Here is a 21,859-nt window from a genome sequence, read left to right as displayed (position 1 = left end):
TGGAGGGGTTCTGCAACAAAGGGGTTATTTCTCCTCAAAATCAGTAAAGGAGGACAGCTAAGTTGACCCTAAATGCAAGAGAGCAAACAGACGGATATTAAAGAGCACCCCCTATTGGCGATTAATGTTTTCTAGGATTCTTTTCTGCTTTGTTATTCTAAACAATGCACATGTATTTAAAAATTGAACCTTATATATTATACCTTATGTATTAATTTATATCTTTTGTATATATTTATGTGTTATTTTCTATAGCCCCTTTCTATAGCTCAAACAGAAACATTGAGGGGCACATTAAACCCAAAACATTACACAGACAATCTTACTATAAGTGCATTTCAAAGAATATTAAAACACTAACTTTTTCAGACCTTCAGTACCTGATTTCTAAATAAATTACTATGATATATTTTCTTTTGCCAAAGGTAATTTAAAAACTGCAAGGTTAATTTGTGTAGTTATCTGTAATAGATGCTATAAACTTCACAAAAAAATCACAAAACCTAAGTCTGCTTATGGTCTGTTTGCTGCTTTCTTGGCTTAACATCCTTAACAGTTAATTTTCTCTTTTTGGCTTACTATTCCTAGTTCAGCATACATGAAATTTAAGGTTACAGTAGATATTTCCATTAAGAGGAAACTATAGAAGAGCCTGAGGCCTTATGTATAAAGAGGCAACTCTTTCAACTTAGAAACATCCCCGATCATGTAGTCAACACAATCTGTGGATTAGCAGCAGCCAGAACAAACTTCCTGTTGTACTTATGAAACAGGCCTCCATGCCAGCTCTATTAGACATCACATTTGGACAAGTTTGTAAACAAACAAGGTGTTTCTGAGACACAGGAAAACATCTGCTACTGTAATAATAGTGAAACACAGGTTCAGACCTGCAACCTGCTACATCACAACTGAAAGCATAACAAAGTGACCTTCAGCATGTTTTATTTCATCATTTTCATACCCATTCTGACCTGTATGTTTCCTTCAGGGCTAATGACCATCAGCTGACATAAGGCAATGTCTCTTCTAAATTTTGGCCAAAACTGGTTCTTTTAGAAAAGCCCTTTTTGTATCCCACAGGAACGTTGCATTGGTTGCGAAAAAAAGCCATTTCTATAATTGAGATTTACACAGTATGGGTATGAAGAACATTTATAGCATTTATAGATCCTCCAAACACTCTGATAAAGAAGGTGCCATAGTGTTAAGTGAAGCCATAAAATAACTACACACACATCCTGGACACCTCCTCTTCCAGACTCTCCCGTCTGGTAGAAGACTGTGGTCCATCAAAACCAGCACAACACGTCATGCTAACAGCTTCTTCCCCAGAGCTGTAGCGCTCCTCAACCACAGTGGACACCTCCCACTGTAAACCTCAAAACATACAACTGAACTGTACCAAACCGTACTGAACAGCTATCTTGCACTCTGCCTATTTGCACTATGTCTATTTGCACACTGTACAGATGTTCCTTTTCTGTAAATATCAGCTCTTTACTTTCTGTAAATATCAGCTCTTTATTACCTTTAGTACTTTTTACTTTTTTTATTTATCCCCTACCCTATTTATTGTTTAGTGTCATTTTTCCTTTAGTTTAAGACTGTGTTCTGTGTTTTTTGTTACTTGTCATATGTGCTCTCACCAAGACAAATTCCTTGTATGTGCAACATACTTGGTGAAATAAAGAGATTCTGATTCTGATTCTGAACTAAGAATGTAATAGTTAATATAGTTAAATGCCAAGGGGTGAATCTTCCATAATAAAAAAGTATGCATGGTCCTTGCTCATGTCTGACATGTCTGATACATGTGAGATAATTGATTGCCAGTATTTTGTGAATGAATGGTGCACATGAACTGACAATCTTCAATATTTGCAACTGGAGTAAATAAACAACTTCTTCTGACTTTTCCCAGATACATGTTTAAAAAGCTATGGTATTTCATTTGAAATTTGGATGACATGATATAAAGAATTAGGCCTAATTTATGCAGATAGAAATGTATGCTCAAAGTTGCAAAACAATATATACACACACGCTGCTACTCATATAATATATAAGTGTTGCTGTTTGCAAAAACCTCAAATCTCCCAAACTGCAGCTTTACAAGAGAAGGAAAACCATGTCTTAACCTTCAATGGAAGTCAATATAAAATGATTAATTTCATTTTAACATAAGGGCAGATTCACATTAGGTCAAAATTGAAACAGTGAACTTGGAGATGCAGCGTTTTTATGTGACATAACACAAAAACACATCATTTCATTCAATGTCAGGTTGTTGGGTTAACAATGTGTGTGTATGTTCACAGGCAGAGACTACATTCCATCTGTGTCCAACACAAAAATGGTGATTGTGGTTGTCTTGACTCCTATATATACCAAGTGTATTATATCATCACTGTAGTAGCAAATAGACATTCAATATCTCCAAAATTGTAACTATTTGAAAGAAAACAAGAAAAAGAGTTTCATAATTAAATAATAAGTAATTTAGGACCATTTCTATTGGTCCATTCATCAGGAAATCTTCACACAGAGATACAAAGTAACCATTTAGTTACTATTTAAGTAGTTATTTTTAAAGATACTAACATTAAACCTTTTGATGTGTTTGAACTACAATGTCTTCAATCAATCTACATAGCTAGCATCTTTCACTGAACAAACAACACATACTTAGGTGATCTCTAAAAAGCTGTATGAAAAGTGACTTTCTTGCCATTTAATGTCAGCTTCAAGCTAGCATTCCTGCTCTAGTTCTGCGTCTGAAAAACTACAGAGATGTCTCAATTGCAATGCCCTGAAGGAAAGCCCTTTGACTGGCCATGGTATTTACAACTCAACGGTATTTACAACCAAAAGAATAGACAGAATCAGTGATGCATTCTCTTAGGTCTCAGTAGCATAGAAACCACGTGACTGGACAGAAGAATATCACAGTAAACAGGAATGGTCAAACTGCATTTCAGTAATCACAATATTGTGTGTATTACACTGAAAATGTTTTGACCACCATAACTCAAGATTACAAAGCACTACTTACACTAGTACTAGTAAATTGACATTATTTTTAAATATACAAGTTACTGTAGAAATAGTTTTTGACACCTTTAAATGGAATTTTAGATATACTCAGACTTTTCTAAGACTTATATATAGATATAAGATTTTTTTATTCAAATGAATCACAGACATTAAAAAGTCTGGTTATTTTTACCCTATCCTTTATGGCATGTAAATGTAACATTAAGTTTCACATCAATATATTTGAAGAAAATAAGACTATACAATAAATTGGTATAGTATCTATACAGCACCACCCCAAGAAATCCTTTTTTCACTGCTATTTGTAGTGTTTTCTAGTACCAGTCTTGGTAGATGAGACAACCCTTTCATTACAGCTTTATCATGCCTTCAATAGTTCTCTAAATATTTTGTGTTTCCCCAGCCCTGGTTTACATCTTCACTACACATTTTACAGTAGACAAACCATTTAAGAGCAAAGAAACACTGGGACACTGCAAAATCAGGATTTTTGAAACACAGCCAAGCACAGCCTCAGTGTGAATGAATTCCTTATGCATGAGTGCAGGTCGGACTGTACCGAAAGGTCAGAGACATTTGAATGTGTAGATCTCATACATTTTTATCTTAAATATTGTTACCAAGGTTTTTGAAATATACTAAGATTGGATCTGAATGTATCAACTGTGTAAAACATGGTTTAATCAATGGATCTTTTAGTCACCTGGAAGCAAATGCATGACAGTTGTATTACATTTACCACCACATGAGACTGAGGCAAGAGACAGGCTGATTAGTTCATTTTCAAAATTGTACTATTGTAAAACAGTTTTTTGTTAATAAATCACAGAAAACAGTAAAATGTAAATCTAATGATGTGCAAAGGAAGCGCCAGAACATGGTGTTTGGCAAGTTACAGCAAACTAGGCTTAAAGAGAACTGTCAGATTGGAGAGAAGGCCCCAAGACTTTTTAGTCCAAATATAACATCATAAAGAAAGCTATGGCTTAAACTTTTCATACCCTGATTATAATGGTCAAGAAGGGTCTCGTCTGTCAAATAAGAAGCTGCAGAACATCTCAACTAAAATCAACAAATAACAATGGACAATTTTTTTTGGCTTCATAAGAACCAGCCTGTGGAATGTGAAAGTTGTTTTTAAACACCAAACACATGCATGGTTATGAAATACACAAGGAAATGTTTTGGTTAGTTGAGAATGATAGACTTTGGCTTTTGTTTGTTTAAGCATGTTGCTGTGCATTCATTGTTGTCCACACTGCCCTGTACATGACCCCGCTGCACAGCATTGCAGCTTTGCCCTGCACATGACCCCCTATAATGTCTCATCTAAAGATCTATGTGCTGCACTCCGGGCTTTTATGTGCAACCCAATACACAATCACTTAGACTGCTTTCTGCTTCACCAGCTTCTCTGTAACATTTAGGGGATTTGACTTAGCCTAATCATTTTACAATAAGAAAATGCTAAATACACACTCTACTTTTATATACACAGAGCCTACATACAACCAATCTTTTTGGGATATGGACCCAGTGTCTTTTTGAGGAGATTACAGATGATCAGAAGCAATCTATGAAATATCATTCAACACCAGCAATAACCATAACAGTAAAATAAGATATAATTCCTCTAACTCTTAACTTTCCAGCCCTGGCATGAACACCAGAGCAATTTAAGCAGAGCACATATTCGAACAGAAGAACAGAAGAAGAACGCATTAGGCGCTCTTCGAGACAATTTCTCAAAGAGTTATTAGATTACAGCGCTGATTAATTCCCGAGAGTGTTGCGAAGGAAAGTACATATTTAATTTAAAACGGGAGAAACGAGCTTATTAACTTACTGCAGACGCTTGGGATCCATTTGCGCGAGTCCAACTTTACCGGACTTCGGAGCCTGGCGCGAGATTGAGGCACACTAAACCGCCTTAAAGCTGCTCTCTCTGAGATAAGGCAAGCCAACAGCTGCGATTCCGGACAGTTAAGATTATATATGATGTAAATATATTGAGGGTTTGTCAGGTCTTCCAGGCCATAAACCCCACTCTAATGACCCCACGTGCTCTCCCTGAACCACTCGCAGGTCCAGCTTAAAGCAATTGGCATAAATAACCATCAAAACTTCAAAATACGTGGCAAGAAAGCTAAAAAGAGGGCTTACTTTAAAAAGCAACTTAGTAGCCAACAGTTCAGCAGAAAGTGTATGAAATGGGGGACTCAACGAGGGGTGCGGTGGCAATGTGGCAAAGGAAATCCGGTGAAAACTACGTTGTAGGTGAGTAACAGCAACAAGAACATATATGTGTTACATTTTCTATTTTCACGTATTGTTGCGTAGAGAGTCCAATTTATTTTATTTTCATTTCAAGTCATAGAGTACAGAAACATGGCCAGGGATAGCGAAAGAGCAGACAGACCCGTTAAATATCTTTTTTCAGTCAAAATACACGTTAAGTAAACATGGATTTAAAAATGACACATGTACTTTTTTAATACAATGAAGTCTTCACTGCTATTGTCTCAACCTTGGCTCACAGACAAGGCACGTGTAATGCATCTGTTAATCTTAATGACAGATTTTCCTTAAAAGACATAACTCATAATCAAATGGAAATATTACTGGGTAGAACTCAAAGTGAATCCAAAAAAACAGTTTCAACCGTTTGCTTTATTTATTTGCGTTGCCTTGCGCAATAGAGTCAACGTTGTCCAGAACATGTTTAAATCTGCGTGCGAGGTCTACTTTTCGTCCACCCGAAACCACGCGGCTCTTTGAAATGTGCGTGTAAACATCCGCTGCTCCGTAGAAAAGGAAACAGTTGTCAGTGTTTAAGAGGTGTGAGGAAACGCAGTAAAACTTTATTGGGGTCATAAAGTTTTATGCGCCTCTGTCTGAAGGAGTGCTACTGTAAATAATTGGCCCAAGGGATATGACCAAGGGAAAGCCCCATCGTGTCTCGATTGACGAACAGTTTGCCCCTACAGTACATTAGCTCGATTATTTAACTGCAACGAAATATGTTGACGAGCGTTTAAATAATAGTCATCGAGGCCTACACAACATAATCACGTGTAGGCTGAGGATAAGACGAGCAATAGCAAAACTAGGCCTATACACTTTGTTCTGCGCAGGATAATGAGGGATCCAGACTTGTATTAACACACACACTAAATACACCCTTAAGAATAAATGTTTCAAAAAGGTTCTTCAGAATAGAACCTTTCAGTTGAAGGTTCTCTAAAAAACAATTTGTCACATTAAATACTATAACACACTCACAATAATGATTGAAAGACCATCAGGTCGTAGGTTTATTGAAATTGTGAGGTCTTTTCACATTGTTTCTTTTATATACACAGAATGTAAACCAAGATTAGCATGTATTATCAGTTTAGCTCCTAGCAAATGATTTTTTAAAAATTAATAGACTGACATGATTTCACACTTGTGAATAACTTATTAAAGGCAACGCAAGATAAAATTTATATCAACATTGGAGTAACGTTACTGAACCTGCCGCTGTTGTTATTAATGGACCCCAATAGCTTTCTTTTCTGGTTGTCTGAAAAATCAGGCCAATCATTCAACATTTCCAGTTTGGACACAAAAAACACTTGTGTGACCACAAGTAAATAAAACACATGTACTTAGTTTGACAGTGGATGGAATATATAATGTACTGTCAATAATATGACAACATATGCTCGCGTGCAGTTCATCATTGCTGTGCTCATATTATTGGTAATGCGTTTACATTGTTAGACAATACAATAGGCAGACACATTCCATCAAATAAACAAAAGTAAAATACAGAACTCGCAAACCAATTAATTGCCAAAGCCCACATATTTACACATTTATTTTAAACAAAAGAGTGTTTTTTTATATCCATAAACAATAAACTATTAAAATGACACTTTTACAACCAAACTTGAAAAAAACTACACTTATAAAAATAAATTTGCTTCAAAGGTTTCTTTAAGTGATGACATAGAAAAACCATGGAAGTGACACTTGGGAAACTTGATTACCCTTCACTTAATGAATAAGGTTGTGTACCAATTTTTGGTGGAATGTTTCGTCACACTCGCACAGCTCTTCTCTAAAATGCTTCTTTATGGAACCATAAGTGTTTTTTCTTTGGCTCTTCTATAGTATCACATTGAAAAAAATCATCTGAAGCAGCTTTATTTTAAAGAGTGTATTGTAAAATAAATAAGAGGAGATTCTTCATGGGCGTGCCCCCAAATAAGCCCCTCCTTTTCCTCCGTCTCAGTGTAGTAAGACAATTCATATTACATAATTTTTTACAAATACATGTAAAGCCTGTTTTGAACGGCGCAAAAGAGCTGAGACATTTAAAATCTGCGACATTTAATGTATTGTTATAAACTTAAACTGGATTCCCTTCCTGTGTGCGCGTTTCCATGCCCTTATAATGAACCTTTGACTTTCAGCTTTGAGTCCTTCTTCCACTTCATGCGACGATTCTGGAACCAGATTTTAATTTGCCTCTCGTTTAAGCAGAGGTTATTGGCGATCTCGATTCGCCTGCGCCGTGTGAGGTACCGGTTGAAGTGGAACTCTTTCTCCAACTCCAGAGTCTGGAAGCGGGTGTAACTGGTTCGTGACCTTTTACCGTCAGATTCTGGGGTGGGCATCAGAAAGATATTGGTTATACCCACGAAAAATGGATCAAGCGATGTTCTCCCACATGCACATTTGCACCAATACCATGGTGAATCTGCCTATCACATGATCCACAAGAAATACGAAACTAATAGCAAATAAAAAACGTCTTCAAATAAAAACGTATGGAGCTGATGGGGCTCTTTATGTAGTTTGAAGCTTTCGTTGCACTCATGTGATCATGATGTGACTGTGGTGGAACTTGGGTGAAGAAATGCAACTGGGTTAAAAAAGTGTATGCCGAAATATATATTTCCCACATATTACTGCTACTGTTGCAGTTTTAAGCATTTTTGGACACAACTATTAGAGCAACTAATTCTTATTCAGCCAACGAAATGGCACTTTGAAAACACCAATAAAGGACGTGGACCTCGGTCCCATTTTTAGTGTTTTCCCTCAGATTTTAATTCAGATGTAAACCTGAAATGAAAAAAAAAATCTCTAAAATCTCTAATATTATAATCTAAGTTTGTCCCTTTCTCAGTTTTTGTTTCTTTTATACAATTATGACACAGTAAATTTGGCTGCAGATCACCTCTTCACCGTAACAGGACAGGTTTACGAGCAATGGATGCCTTTGTCATTAAATTTACGACCGTAAGTTTTATTATTTCCTGCTTTTGGCCTATAAAACTCAAAATGGTAAAAAGTATGGAGGGACAAATACACGGAAAGCAAGGTGGTGACGAGAATGAGAGGTGCACAGGTTTTGCTCTCCTCTAAAAAACGACAACAACAATTACGATAACATTAAATGTCACTTTACCGTGGCTAATGTGTAGCTTGGTCATCCACGGATAGATCTGCGGTTGCGACTGGTTCTGGTGCTCGGTCGAATTAGTTTGCTGTTTGATCGTTGGAGGGCTATCCAGCTTCATATCTCCAGCCTGGCTCTTGCCGCCGGGCTTGTCCGTAACTTCCATAACCTCCTCAGCTTTCTGGCTCAACAGTCCGTGACCGAGCAGGTTGTACCCGCGTGTACGGCTCGGAGAGCCCACCGCTGCGCAGGACTGTCGATGTGGTGGTGTTGTTGCTGGTGGTGCGTTGATCCTGGCGCGGTCGTGTGCGTGCATCGTCTCCTGTTTCGGGGAATTGGAGGGCACTTGAGAAGCAATGGCTCCACTGAGATCGAGCCCTCCGTAGGCATAATTGGACTGGTGGAACTCTGAGAAAGACCCATAGTTGCCAAAAGTGTGCATGGGTAAGGAGGATGCGTCGTGCGTTGGCTTACAAAAAGAGTTCCCTACGTACGAGCTCATTCTACTTCCGAAACAAAACAGCCTACAAAAGCCAGAAGAGGACTCGAGCACCAGAAGCACGCAGTACTTTACTCACATCAGATCTGAGATAAACGTAAAGCATATATTAGGTTGTTTGTTGTTTTTGCACTGTTTATTGCACTTGGTGGATCTCTTTTAGGAAGTTGAAGGGGGGTTTGTCCTAAATAAGAGCAGGATTTATAGGTGGGGGATAGCATTTTGCAGTGGGTTTTTTTTTCGAGGTGTAACGTGTAATGCCCAAATATGGGAAGTTTAAATAGAATCACGTGCAAATGTTGGCCAGTCATAAATTGGCTTGAACCCCGGGAGGTTATTGATGGATTGGGGGAACGTGTCCGATAAATTCGTGGAATGGAGACCATCTAGGGGTCTGGGTAAAATGGGGCGAGACAGTTAGGCAAGAGCGTCATCTGGTGTCTGATATTGGGCAAAGCTGACACAGTACACACGCACATACATACATACATACCCACACGCCAGTCCTATGGCAAGCTGTTGTTATGACATCAGCCTGTCATTTACTTTGTATTGATTTTTTAATGTGGATGTTCATCTCAATTAAGGGTATATTTTGAAAGATGTCAAATGTAGCTGTATATGTGTTCTTAAGTTTTGTGATCGTTCTGCAAGAGTAGACAGACGGCATACAAAAATCTTCTGTTCACTCAGTTAGATATTGATTGATGGTATTGCCCATGATTCTACAGTGGAATGATTTATAACTAAAATTTATATTTTATATTGGGGTTAAAGCAGACCAGATTCGTCTATTTTTCCTTTTTGACCAAAGCAACAAAATCAACAGCTGAGCAACGTTAGACAGGCAGAGACTTACTTCTGAAGCCTTATGTTTCTCGAAGTCACATTAAAACTGCTTAGAATCATTTGCAGTTCCTTCAAGACTAAAATACGCGTTAAGAAAGACTTTAACGTTACTTTAAAGTTCACTACATAAAGAGTAGCCCCTTTATAAAATGAAAAAAAAAATTCTCCAAACAGTATTATATATGCATTTATTTTGTATCAACTGTACATTGGGTTTCGTTAATGGATGATGAAATGTCACGCACAACCAACTTGTAAGCCAGTAATATATTAAAAACAAAACAATTTCTGTCTTTTAAAATATTTTATTAAATAATACACATTTGTTGTGACAAAAACAATATACATATACTGATGAACCAATGTATGTTTTTTTTATTTCATAGCTGCTTTTGTTCATTTTAAGACAACATTATAGGTATGGCTATAGGAAAAAGTTTTTGTGTGTTTGCTTTGTATCATTAGATTCACTAAACAGTACATATTTCGCCAGTACAGCGGCGTTTTTTGCACATCCATGCACTGACGGGATATAGGCTTAGACAATATGAAATGAACACAGAAAATAAGTTTACAAGAGTTTAGGTAGTACGGTTCATCCCGCCAATGCTGGTGGCTTTGTACAAATGAGCGACAACAAAAAAACCAAGACAATATGTGCATAGACTACATTTTCGTTTTCCTTCACATTTGGAATGCTGATGGCACTGCGTTTTCACAACTGCATTAGTGAGAGAATATATAGCAAAATAAAACCCATAGCCCACTGGCCTAACTAGTGTACAACTCGTTTTCTTAGAATAACTGTCTATAAACCTATAGAAACACGATCATACAAGGACGGGTTACCACACAAATCTATGAAATCTATTTGTGTTTTATTTTGAACTTTTCCATCGCTGCGAAAAAAGAGGCTTAATACGAAGTACTTAATACTTTAATACTTAATAGAAAGTCTCTCGCTCTCGCACTCTCTCTCTCTTTCTTTCTCTCGTTGCACGTGAATATTTGTGTGATACTGGTAGGGATAAGAAGGGTGTAAAAGGTAGTATAGCAGAATATACAGTCCATGCAGTTACAATTGCATTTCTGAGAGTTTAGGTAGTTACGTTGCAGTTTAACAGGCGTTTAAGAATCCAAACAAACAAAGAAACAAACAGACGAACATTTAAAAATGATTATTAGTCATTATTTTTGACTTCTTCTGTCTTCTCTTGAATGCTCTGTTTCTCAGCCTCCTGAGTAGCCACCGATTCCGTGCCGGTTACAGTAGAAGTTAGATTTGACTCTTTCTTCCATTTCATGCGCCGATTCTGGAACCAGATCTTAATCTGGCGCTCTGTTAAGCAAAGAGCGTTGGCAATCTCAATCCGTCTGCGTCTGGTCAAATAGCGATTGAAGTGAAATTCCTTTTCCAGCTCCAGGGTCTGGTATCGGGAGTAAATCTGTCGACCTCTCCTTCTGTCTGACCCGTACCCAACTCCTGTTTATAACAGCGGGGGAAACGAGAGAGAAAATTAGGAACCAAATGTCAACAACATTATTTTATAACTTTATCTGGTGATGAAACCACAATAATTGAAGGAGATTACAATTCAAGATGTTCCATGTATATATATATATATATATATATATTCTTCAATTATTGTGGTTTCATCACCAGATTACAAAACTATACAGCAATATATTTTATTTATGAATAAGTTTATAAGAATATAAGTTTATCATGAAACTATGTTTGGCGCTTGAGTAAGAGAGAGGTTAAAAGAAGGCCAAATGGGATTCCCCTTTTGAAAAAGGGCCCTTTTATAGTCTGACGATTTAGCAGTGGTTTATGGGGCCATAAAATGTAGCCGCTCCGTTGCTAGGATATATCGTAAAAAGCGAGCCCAGTTTCCACCAGAGGTATATCCTCTCGTAAGTGTAAACTCACCGCTGTGCGAGTTCATGCGCTGCATCCACGGGTAGATCTGAATGTTCCCTTTCTGATCCTGAGTTCCACTCCGGGCTTGTTCCAGGCTGTAGTCCTGAGCAACGTGGCTCTGCGCATTGAGTCCCATGCTCGTTTGCCTGCAACTGGGTAGCACGTCCTTGTCTTGAAGGAACACGTTAGATCCGTACTCGTACGGTCCCCGGCTTGACCCGAAGACGACGTTCTCTTGTGGGGAGTAGAAAGGGGACGCGTAAATCCGGTTCTGGGTCACCGTGGAGCCGTAAGACGAGAAATGCCTGACCGGATCATAGGTGGTCGTGTTCAGTGGCATGTTGGGCAAAACCTCTTGGCCGCTGGATAAATGGCACGAGAGCGACGGGTTCGCAAAATACGAATTCATTTCTTTCCCCCGTGTCGCCCTTTCATCAACTCTCCCTTCTTTTCTTATTACCCCTTTCTCTATCTCTCTGTCTGTCTCTCTGTGTCTATCTCTCTTACGCTTCCTCTCTGCGCGCCTAAGTAAGTGTGTGTGTGTGTGTGTGTGTGTGTCCCTCGCCCATATACGCAGCCACGCGTTCAGCTCCTTCCTGCCTTCCAAACTCGCTTTCAAATGAAGTTCAAGCGAGATTTCAATAATATTAATTTCTGGTCTCCGGTTAAGAGGCACAAAGCAAGTGTTATAGCCAAGGCTTGGCTCAAGGAAGGACAATATGACAACGTCACCTGACCACTTTCCACCAATTGAGAGCGCTGTGTACAGGGGGAATATGGAGCTTGTATCTTCCTATCCCACTGGTTTCGGTTGATAATGTTTAAGGAAAATAGTCTCTCTCTCTCTCTCTCTCTCTCTCTCTCTCTTTCTCTTTCTCTCTCTCTCTCTCTCTCTCTCTCTCTCTCTCTCTCTCACTCTCTCTCTCTCGCACTCATTCTCTTTGTTTCTCTTTCTTTCTCTCAATCTATTCAACCTAAATGTACAATAATCAATGCGCCAATGAGTACCATAATTCAGGAAGGGAGGCAAACAAACATGTTCAATGACTGTTCTTATGGGAATATTAGAGTTTTATGCACTCAATTGAGCAGAATTTTACCTCATCGAATTACCTGCAATATTAATGTGCACTGCATTCACAACACGGGGCAGGATGTCTTTCTTGTCATGGCACTTAGAAGTGTATGTGTTTACTTTATTTTACACTGAATCACTGGATTAGTCCTTACAAAACTGCTCGTGCGTTGTTGTGACGTTAAAAGAGATCAAATTCCCAGTCATGTTTTGGAAATCGCATGAAAGTTTAACGAGACACACGGATAATGAATAATGTAACCAGCGTTTTATGTTTTTCCATATATATATAGTAATGTGTGTGTGTGTGTTTGCATTTAAATGTCAGGTGGTCAAAATGAAAGAACTAATAAGAATGTTCTGAAGTGGTTTTGAATAAAAGCGTTTTACATTAAATTATTTTGAAAGTTAAGAAGATTTTTTCTTTTATCCAAAGTTTTGACAGTACGCGTGACAGCCACTATATGCTCCTTTAAAATGCTTGTTTGCTTTTCGTTTCCTTTGGCTTTTCTTGATTGTGAAAGGGAAATGTCCGTGACTTTCCTCTGCCTATTTATATTGAATTGATCATTTTCGCTGCTAAACGGACAGGAGTAAAGAGGGGGAAGGGGACATCTTAGCAAAGAATGCGTCAAACACGCCTAGGTGCCATAAAAGTCACAAAACCAACTGAAGACTTCCAGCTCTAAAGTAATTTACCGTCTTCACGTATGGGGGTCTGTGCAGGGAGCCGCTTATCTCATAGACAGTCTCCTGCTTTATTCCTGATCTAACAGGTTTACAGTGTACAGGCAGATTGTGATTGTTAATCCATAACTCCTATCATAGAATTTTAATTAACATTAATATCCCTGATACATTAAACCCCAAAACAAATCGGGTGTCTAAAATAAATGTGAGTACATATTACCTGATTTATGCAAATAAAGTTTTAGAGGTTGAATGGTCTGCAAAAAAATCAAAAAATGGAAAGACGGATGTTTTGAAATAAGCGCATGTGGAGAGCGAGAAACCCTAATGCAGTCCACATGACGGAAAGTGTGAGGCCAAAAACAGTGGTCCTGAAAGAGGTGCGCGCGACGTTAGATTGACAGAACAGTAGAGTTTAGCCCCTTCCTGACAGGGGGGAAGGCACTTAACAAGAGTGAGGTATGTAAATCTGTTTGTTAATTCAACTTGAAAATGCAGTGTTTTTCACAACACTTACTGTGAACACGAGGAATTAAACGAGGCAAAGCTTGAGTTGAAAAAAGCTTTATTATTATTTATGACATCATATTTCAAATAAAGAAATGAGAAATAAATGATTTAAACATTTGTTCAGATTACGTTTTAAAAACAAATAACTCATTTTTAATGGTTATCACTATATATGTAATGTATAATGTATTACGCTATATATTATGTATATGTCGTTTGTAAAGAACCATTATTATTATTATTATTATTATTATTATTATTATTATTATTATAGTGTGTTTTACAACGTATGCATTATAGTATTTTACAAAGACTTTTATAATGATTATTGATTATTACCTTCATGATTATTTATTTTTCATACTGCGGTATTGTAACATACAATACCATACCATATTGTAACATACAATAAAATATAATATTTATTAACACTGACTATGGCATAATGATTATATATGTATATGTAATGTGTATAATGTGATATACTGTTAATTAATAATAACAAATAAAAAGTAAAAACACATTTAAAATAATTACACTGTAGATTTCATAACATTGTAAATAGTGTCGACGGTTAACATACTCTCCAATAATCGTAAATAAGTTGAATGTACAACTTTTTAAAAATACATTTAAATCTGCGTTCTATTGTTTGAGACAGTCACTCTTTTATATATTATAAAAATAATTGATGTAAAAATGTATTCCAGCAGATGTGCAATAAAAAAGAAGCATAAGAAAATACATACAAACACTTTTTACTGTGTTTGTATGTATTTTCTTATGCTTTTTTTTATTGCACATTTCTTCTCTCATGCGTCTAGAGCCTAGGCCTGCTCCTCATCCTATCCGAAAATGAAAGATCAAAGTAGGTGACGTGCCTCTGCAAGTTGCGGGTCTTTGATGTTCGACGGTATCACTCTCAAACGCTTTGAAGTAAAAGCCTTTCTTTGTGTGGATATTTAATATTGCCCACTCCTCCTTCCCCTTTTTGACTATACCACTGTTAGCCTTTTTACCAGCGCGAGCTGTGAGTATGCCACGCCGCGCGCTCGCAGTGAACTGTTGGTATGTGGCTTTGGAGAGAGAGCTGTGTTTTATTGTGGCCCTGAAGACAAATCACATGGCTGTGTTTCAGCTTTGGAAGCGGCAATAAATAGAGAGCCCGTTTGGTCTGACTTGAACGAGAAGTGCTCATTGAGAGAGTTGCACCAAGTGCTACAGCAAAACTTTATCTTGTCCTTAAATGTGTGGACTAACAACTATTTATAAGGCTTCTTTAGAGTCAACGATGAGACGCAGGGAAAAAGAAAAAGAGCTGCCAGCAGCCGGTTTTGCTAAATGCATACTCAGCACATATTCCAGTGCTGCATATGAATGTTTATATTGGCCTGTTGACACGTAATGGATTTTTCACTACAGGAAATTCAAACGCCAAATCCCTCACCTCGATGTTCCAGACTCAAATTCTCTAACGTTTGCTGTCATCTGCGTCGATGGATCTATGCGAAAACAAAAATCCATAATTGTAACGTGACAGCTGTAACAATACTCTCAGATGCAGTTAAGCGCTTATTAGCAACGCATGACCCCAAAGGGGCATTATGGTTTTTAACCAGCACAAGATTATTTTGGGGGACGATGAGGCCGTGTTGCGGCCTCCCCGAGTGAGACGCTGTGCGGTAGGGCGAAATGCAGTGCCCTGCAGTTCTTCCAGTGGAGATATGGCTGGAATTGGAACTTCGCTTGGAATTTTTGGTACATTTACAGCGACTGTAAATTATGGGTCCTACGATTTGGACTGGACGTCAGCAGGCTGGCTCACGGTTTACCTTAAAGCTAGTCAGGGTTTATAAACGTGTCCTTTTTTATACGGTTATTTGGCACCTTATAAGACATTTAATATGTTATTGCATTTATATAATACAACATATACTGATAAACAGTATAAAAAATAAAAAACGTAAGCCCTAATGTATAACCAAGCACAGAACTTTACAATTCCTGACAAAATCGGCCGTTGTCTGGTCGCATAAACTGTTTTTTGCAAACATAATAAACATAATGTGTGGTTGTTTCTATTTATTCTCCTTTTAGGTATCAACCAGTGGACCAGTGGAAGCCAATGGACCAGTAGATATCAATACGTGAATTTCCCAAAAGCTATGATGGTTGCTCCTGTGTGCTTTTCATAACTCATCATGTCTCATGTTTGTTAATAGTTTGTCATAGCATTATGCTCACAAAGTATTATATTACATAAATCAATACTGAAATAAATAAATGGATTGCATACATTATATATTAAATAAACTGTACATATATTTAATTTGAACAGTGTGTACTGTTGATACTGTTTGATCTGTAAATAAATGCATGTGGATTAATTGTAAGAACAATCTGTCTTTTTCTGATCTATACCCTCTTACACACACCACTAGCTTTAACAAAGACTTTACGTACATCCATATGCCTGCCATACTGCCCCACGAAGTTATGATTTTCACTTTATGACGAGAGGAGGAAAGCATTTAGCTCTATTTTTATGACAAAGAAGGCTGTGGCCTTTCCTGGGCATCTGCGACTCACTGCAATTGCCTTGTATGTAGAGTGGGCACAAGGTGGCAGTATTGGTTGATTTAATCCTCCTGGAGTGACGTTGTTTGCAGATTTAATACAGCGTGTGTGCGTGCGTGTGTTGTTTGTGTGAGTGTCTGAGTGGTAGGGTGTTGCCAAATCAGCAATAATACACACATCTGGTATCAAGCAAGGCTTAAAGGTCATTGAACTCATTTGAATACTTTGTTCTTGGTGAGCACGGTAGGTAGTGGCCACTGAGCACTTTGCAATGAAGTATTTAATAATATAGTTTGTTATTGTTTTAACTGGGGAAAAGAAGATTAAGCTGTATTTTACAGCCTGAATACGTGATATGACTAGGAGAATGAATAGGCTCAAGGAATTTGCGCTTCTTTCTCCATTTCACACATACACACACTTCATTGCTTTTGTAGTGAATTAGAAAATAACTTTAACATCATGACACTTCTATTAACCATCAAAAAGGTGTGCGCAACCTGTCCCTTTTCCAAACGACTTTCCAAATTAGGGCCTTGTTGTCTTCACCATCAATGAAATATGGGAATACAGCTCTCTTATTCAAAACGATATCTTGAGACATGACAACAGTGCAACAACGACAGAACATTAGGGTGCACCTTGCCGCTTAAATGAATTTCAATTACAGCGTTCAATTACGTTACAACAAACTACAAACGTCATATAAATTACCTCAACCACACCCGTTTAAACCTCACTTAACTTACGCCATTTTAGACATCTCTCAAACGTCGAGGATATCAACCACACCGTATAAATCAAGCAGTGCTGTACTGACCCAAAACACCCATGCGATCTCAGAGGTGAAGGTAAGACTAGACCCTGCACGCCAAAACCGCACCACGTCAAGATTCAGCCTTAAAGCAGTCAATGGGAAGTAGGCTCCGCGCCACGGAAGGAAACAGTGTGTCCTGTATTAGATCTCCATTTCTGTCTAACTGAAGCCCTTTAAAGAAGCCAATAAGAAGCGTACAGTGGTTTACTTACCCCGCACTCTTGCTGTTGTGCACGATCGCTGGTCGAGCAGCCTTTGGAGTCGCTTGTGGTGATCTATTTATACAGTTCCAGCTTCTACGATCTGCGATCTGCTCCAGAAAATCAAAACCCAGTGGTATTTACAACTCTTCGCTCTCTTAACCAAGCATCGGCCCCCACCCATCACCACCCCCCACGCGTCAGCCATCGGTGCTGTCGCTTTTCCCCTCTTGGGGATAAGATAGGCAAGAAAGGGGCAAGAGGAGGCGGCGACTTCTGTAGGCTACAGTCATTGCTGCCGACGAGGCAGGCAAGACGGAGGATGGCAGCGAGGTGCTCAGATAATTCCTGCCTTGCCGCATAGAACAAGGAAAATGGGTCTGGTGCTAAGATCATTTGTGCACCGGCGCAAGCTCACAAGGCGATGGATGGGGAGATCCAGAGGGGAGACAACAGCATAAAGTTCATGTTCATAGAGTGGAGACCACGTGGTCCGCCGCAACCAATGGCGGCGTGGCTTCAGTCGTAAACTTTTATTACTTAGCTGTAAATTCCCCCTCTAAACAACTAGGAATGTGTTGGGTTTTCTCTACTTTTTCTTTTTTTTCCGCCCTTCCCTAACCTTTTTTCTTAGCACTGCTGGTTATATCTTAATTTTTTTTTATCTCTCTATTTAATCTAGTTAAACTCACATATGGGAAAAGGGTTAGAAGAAGAGTCACAAATGCTAAATATCAATTCCGTGTATCAAATGCAATAGTCATCATGTTACAGCTAAAAAACAAATTAACCCCTTATCTTACAGCATAAAGTCATCGTTGACCACAGCGACTTTTAATAAACAGTGAATAAAGCAGGCTTGATCATGCCTAGCCATACAGGGTCTATTCCGACTGACCATGTTTTTGTTTCATGAGGAGCACATGTCTGCGGCCATGGAGAAAGTATAGATCCATTTAGGGATATTATCTTCAAAAGAGAAACTGCTAGAATTGAAATTAATAGGATCTTTGTAAATATATTTTCATATTTCATTTAAAGGGAAGCAAAATGTAGGTTAATTTACTACAAGCAAACCTGGCATATACAAGCCAAAGGTCATCTATTAAATTAAATACATTAATTTAAAATGACATATTTATGAGCTAAGTCATTGTCTGAACACATGCATATTGTTAATAGGTACTGTATGCATGCTCATGATTAGCATGGTGTGATAAAGACGTAGCTATATGAAATATAAAAAATGTATGACGATGGCAATGTAGACGATTATAATTGCTGTCATGATTATTTCTGGGTTTAGACATATTTTGGTTATTGAACATTTTATCATATCTCTGTTTAACTAAAATAATTTTTCAACAGAAACAAATAACGAATTATGTGTTATTTGGAGTCCTTTATTTATTTAACCACTGTTCTTATTATTATTATTGTTATGTTATTGTTATTTTCAATACCAGACGTTACTCTCACCAACTTAAAATGAGGCGTTGCCAAAATGTTCGAAACTATACCAAAATAACTGCAGTCCAGCATAATGTTAAAAACTGTAGTCCCGTTAAAAGTAACACTCTGAACAACAGTTATTAGACAGATACCAAAGTCTTTTACAGCCTTCCTCAGACACTAAACCTAAAGAACAGTAAATGGAAGCACTGGAGTAGTCGCTATGCAGTAATAAATAGTAACAAGCATTATTTATCTTTATCTCCTCTTGCAAACGCACAGCCCGTGTACACTAGTACACTATTTTTCTTTTATAATTTGAAACTCGCTGTTGTCATTTATATTGTATCAGAATTGCCAATAGATTAACCAATAAACAATAGATATTCTTCAAGATGAATTGGAAAAACTTTTTCGTTCTCCTGTAAAGTTACCATTTCATTTTATTCCACCAGATACATACATAGATATATGTGTGTGTATTTTTCATTTGATTACGTACCTTGATTACGAATTACTACAAAACACAAACTCTCTTAAATAATTAACATACTTTAAATTAGCTTCCCAACTAATCATTTCACAGCATATACTCACATTGGCTAAATGAATGTACTTCATAAACCTTCAATTCCTGATGGCATCACCATTTCTTTTTAATTCTACATAGAGATATATACATACGCTAAGCCCAGCAGCTCCACGTCCATGTTGCTATCCTTGTCTCTTATCCTAGCACGTCTAGCCACACTGCCCAGAAATCAAAAGAAAAAACGTCTGCCCGGATGCCACACTGTCGGGTTTACACCACCAATAAACTTTACTGCAGGTATAGTAAAGCCCTGTTTGGAAAGTAACAACAGTTTGACATACAATGGCCAGACGGATGAACAATTCTCGCAAACAATTAGCTTGTTGGATAATTTCCGATACTGAAATAGCTTTAAAATGACGAGAAATCAATTAACAATCACGAACCAGGCTGCCTCACCGTAAAAGTGAAACGAATTAGTGGTTTGTATCCTGACGTGTGTCTATAATAAAGGTTATGTGCTTTAAACTAAAATTTCAATGTCTTACTTAATTGTGATCTATATAAATAATTTACATTGAACAAAAATAGTTCTCCATGTTTATTTCATGATTTTTATATTTTGAATTATATTTTGAGTTATTTTAGTTATTTTTTACTACATAAATCAAAAATTACGTTCGTCTATTAGGTTTCAAATTTCTTTATATCGCTACCAGGACTGGCTGCTTCGATGTTGTTGGCTTAGTGCAATCAGGACTGGTTTATTATGCACCAGTATATATTTATTACCTGCCATTACTAGTCGTAAAGGAAACGACACTTGTGAGTTGATAGGGCCCAATATACCCTGAAATAGTTCTCAAAGCACTAACCTACCTAAACGTTCAACTTTAAACATCAAATGTCGTTCGAGAGGAAATAAAAATTCGATTATAATTAAGTCGTCATAACATGCTTAAATTTTTTATTTTAGTTTAAAATGTATTTGTCTTGATATGAAAGGGTAATCTCTTTTCTTTAGAGGGAATTGTAAATTGCAATATCCCACAAACAATCTAATGCATTTAATTTTTAATTTAAGTATGGTTGTGTCACAATAATCTTTACTGTGTCCACTGTGCTACTAGTTTAAACAGAGTCTAACGGATGGTGGTGGCATATACATTTGAATTTATGGAATTTGACATTTGGATGAAAAACTTGACTTTTTAAATCTCACTTTAGGAATGGCAAACTATTTGGAAAGGTATTTTTGACAGAGTATTGTTCGAAAGGCAACAAGGATTTACGAAGGCAAATGCTGCAAAATCTGCAAATGTTCAAATGCTACATACTTTCTTAATGTTTTAGGCTAATTCTATTGTTCATAAAAGCTTAGGTTAACCTACAAGAGTTCAGGTAAACGACAATGATTGCAGGGCTTTCATTTCTTCGTTATGCTTTGTATCAAAATACCGATCTTTTTACATTTAATGAGAAAAACGGGAATGGAATAAGATGATTGAATGAATGGATGATTTGACAACAATTTGCATCGTCGGTGTGCATAGCGTCCTTTCTACCTTTCTGAATATATTAGTCCTTTTTGACAAAGAGCTATATTTCTAGTTCCAATCTGTAAAAGGGGTCTGGGGCTTTAGTCAGCATGCCTGGTTTTAACAGTGACCCTGGGGCTTACAGTAGTTTTACAGATAAATCTGTAAAGATTTGAGCTGAACTTGTCCCTCCTTTACATTGCACCAAATAACTTGAAATTTAACTGCTAGTGTTTAGGTCATTGATCTCCGCCTTGCTGATGCCAAAGCATACTTTCAAATTACTCATTGTACTTGAAACTGTATTGAGGTAAAAAATGTTTACAAGCAATGTGCATGTGCAACATTTTGCCTTGAAATATTAAATGCTAATTGGGATCCATGCGTCCCCTTTGCGTCTTTATACCCCGCATTTTATGACACATCGTTTTCTCATCACACCCATCGAATCTGAAAACGTACATAAATACAAAGATTTTCATCCCTTTATGGTAATTCTACTTTGCAACTCGCTGAAAAGCCAAGCAATGGGGTACTAGGATTTGAAAATTCGAAACAGAACATAGGCAAATAATTCCAACTACACTGCCATGGACAGGTCGTGGATGTATGAATATGGATTTCCAAAGATTCTCATAGAGTATATTAAATGTTTATTTGAAACTGTTCATAATGTCCTCAACCCTG

The 21,859-nt window shown here is 37.5% G+C and overlaps 3 protein-coding genes across 4 annotated transcripts in view; all 3 read right to left on the bottom strand.

The window, feature by feature from the left end:
• The window catches only part of hoxc4a (homeobox C4a), a 45,632-nt gene extending 27,823 nt beyond the window's left edge, over positions 1–17,809 (bottom strand). For both annotated transcript variants that reach the window (XM_072696865.1, XM_072696868.1), the window contains exon 1: positions 17,663–17,809. The gene's annotated coding sequence lies outside the window, so the exon portion shown is untranslated. The remainder of the gene's footprint in view (positions 1–17,662) is intronic.
• Positions 7,471–9,114, bottom strand: hoxc5a (homeobox C5a). The gene is given in 3 exon segments (XM_072696971.1): positions 7,471–7,708; positions 8,519–9,056; positions 9,058–9,114. Coding segments are annotated over 3 exon segments (810 nt in total). The 3' UTR covers positions 7,471–7,493.
• On the bottom strand, positions 10,218–13,737 carry hoxc6a (homeobox C6a). The gene is made up of 2 exons (XM_072696616.1): positions 11,791–13,737; positions 10,218–11,340 (listed from the first exon to the last, which is right to left on the bottom strand). Exons 1-2 carry the CDS (start codon positions 12,188–12,190, stop codon positions 11,039–11,041), a joined length of 702 nt encoding a protein of 233 aa, XP_072552717.1. The 5' UTR covers positions 12,191–13,737; the 3' UTR covers positions 10,218–11,038.
• Positions 17,810–21,859: the final 4,050 nt, after the last annotated feature.

The sequence above is a fragment of the Salminus brasiliensis genome, chromosome 14 (genome assembly GCF_030463535.1).
Source record: "Salminus brasiliensis chromosome 14, fSalBra1.hap2, whole genome shotgun sequence".
Classification (NCBI taxonomy): Eukaryota; Metazoa; Chordata; class Actinopteri; order Characiformes; family Bryconidae; genus Salminus; species Salminus brasiliensis.
The sequence above is the reverse complement of the archived record's forward strand: the minus strand, read 5'-3'. Positions and strand labels throughout refer to the sequence as shown.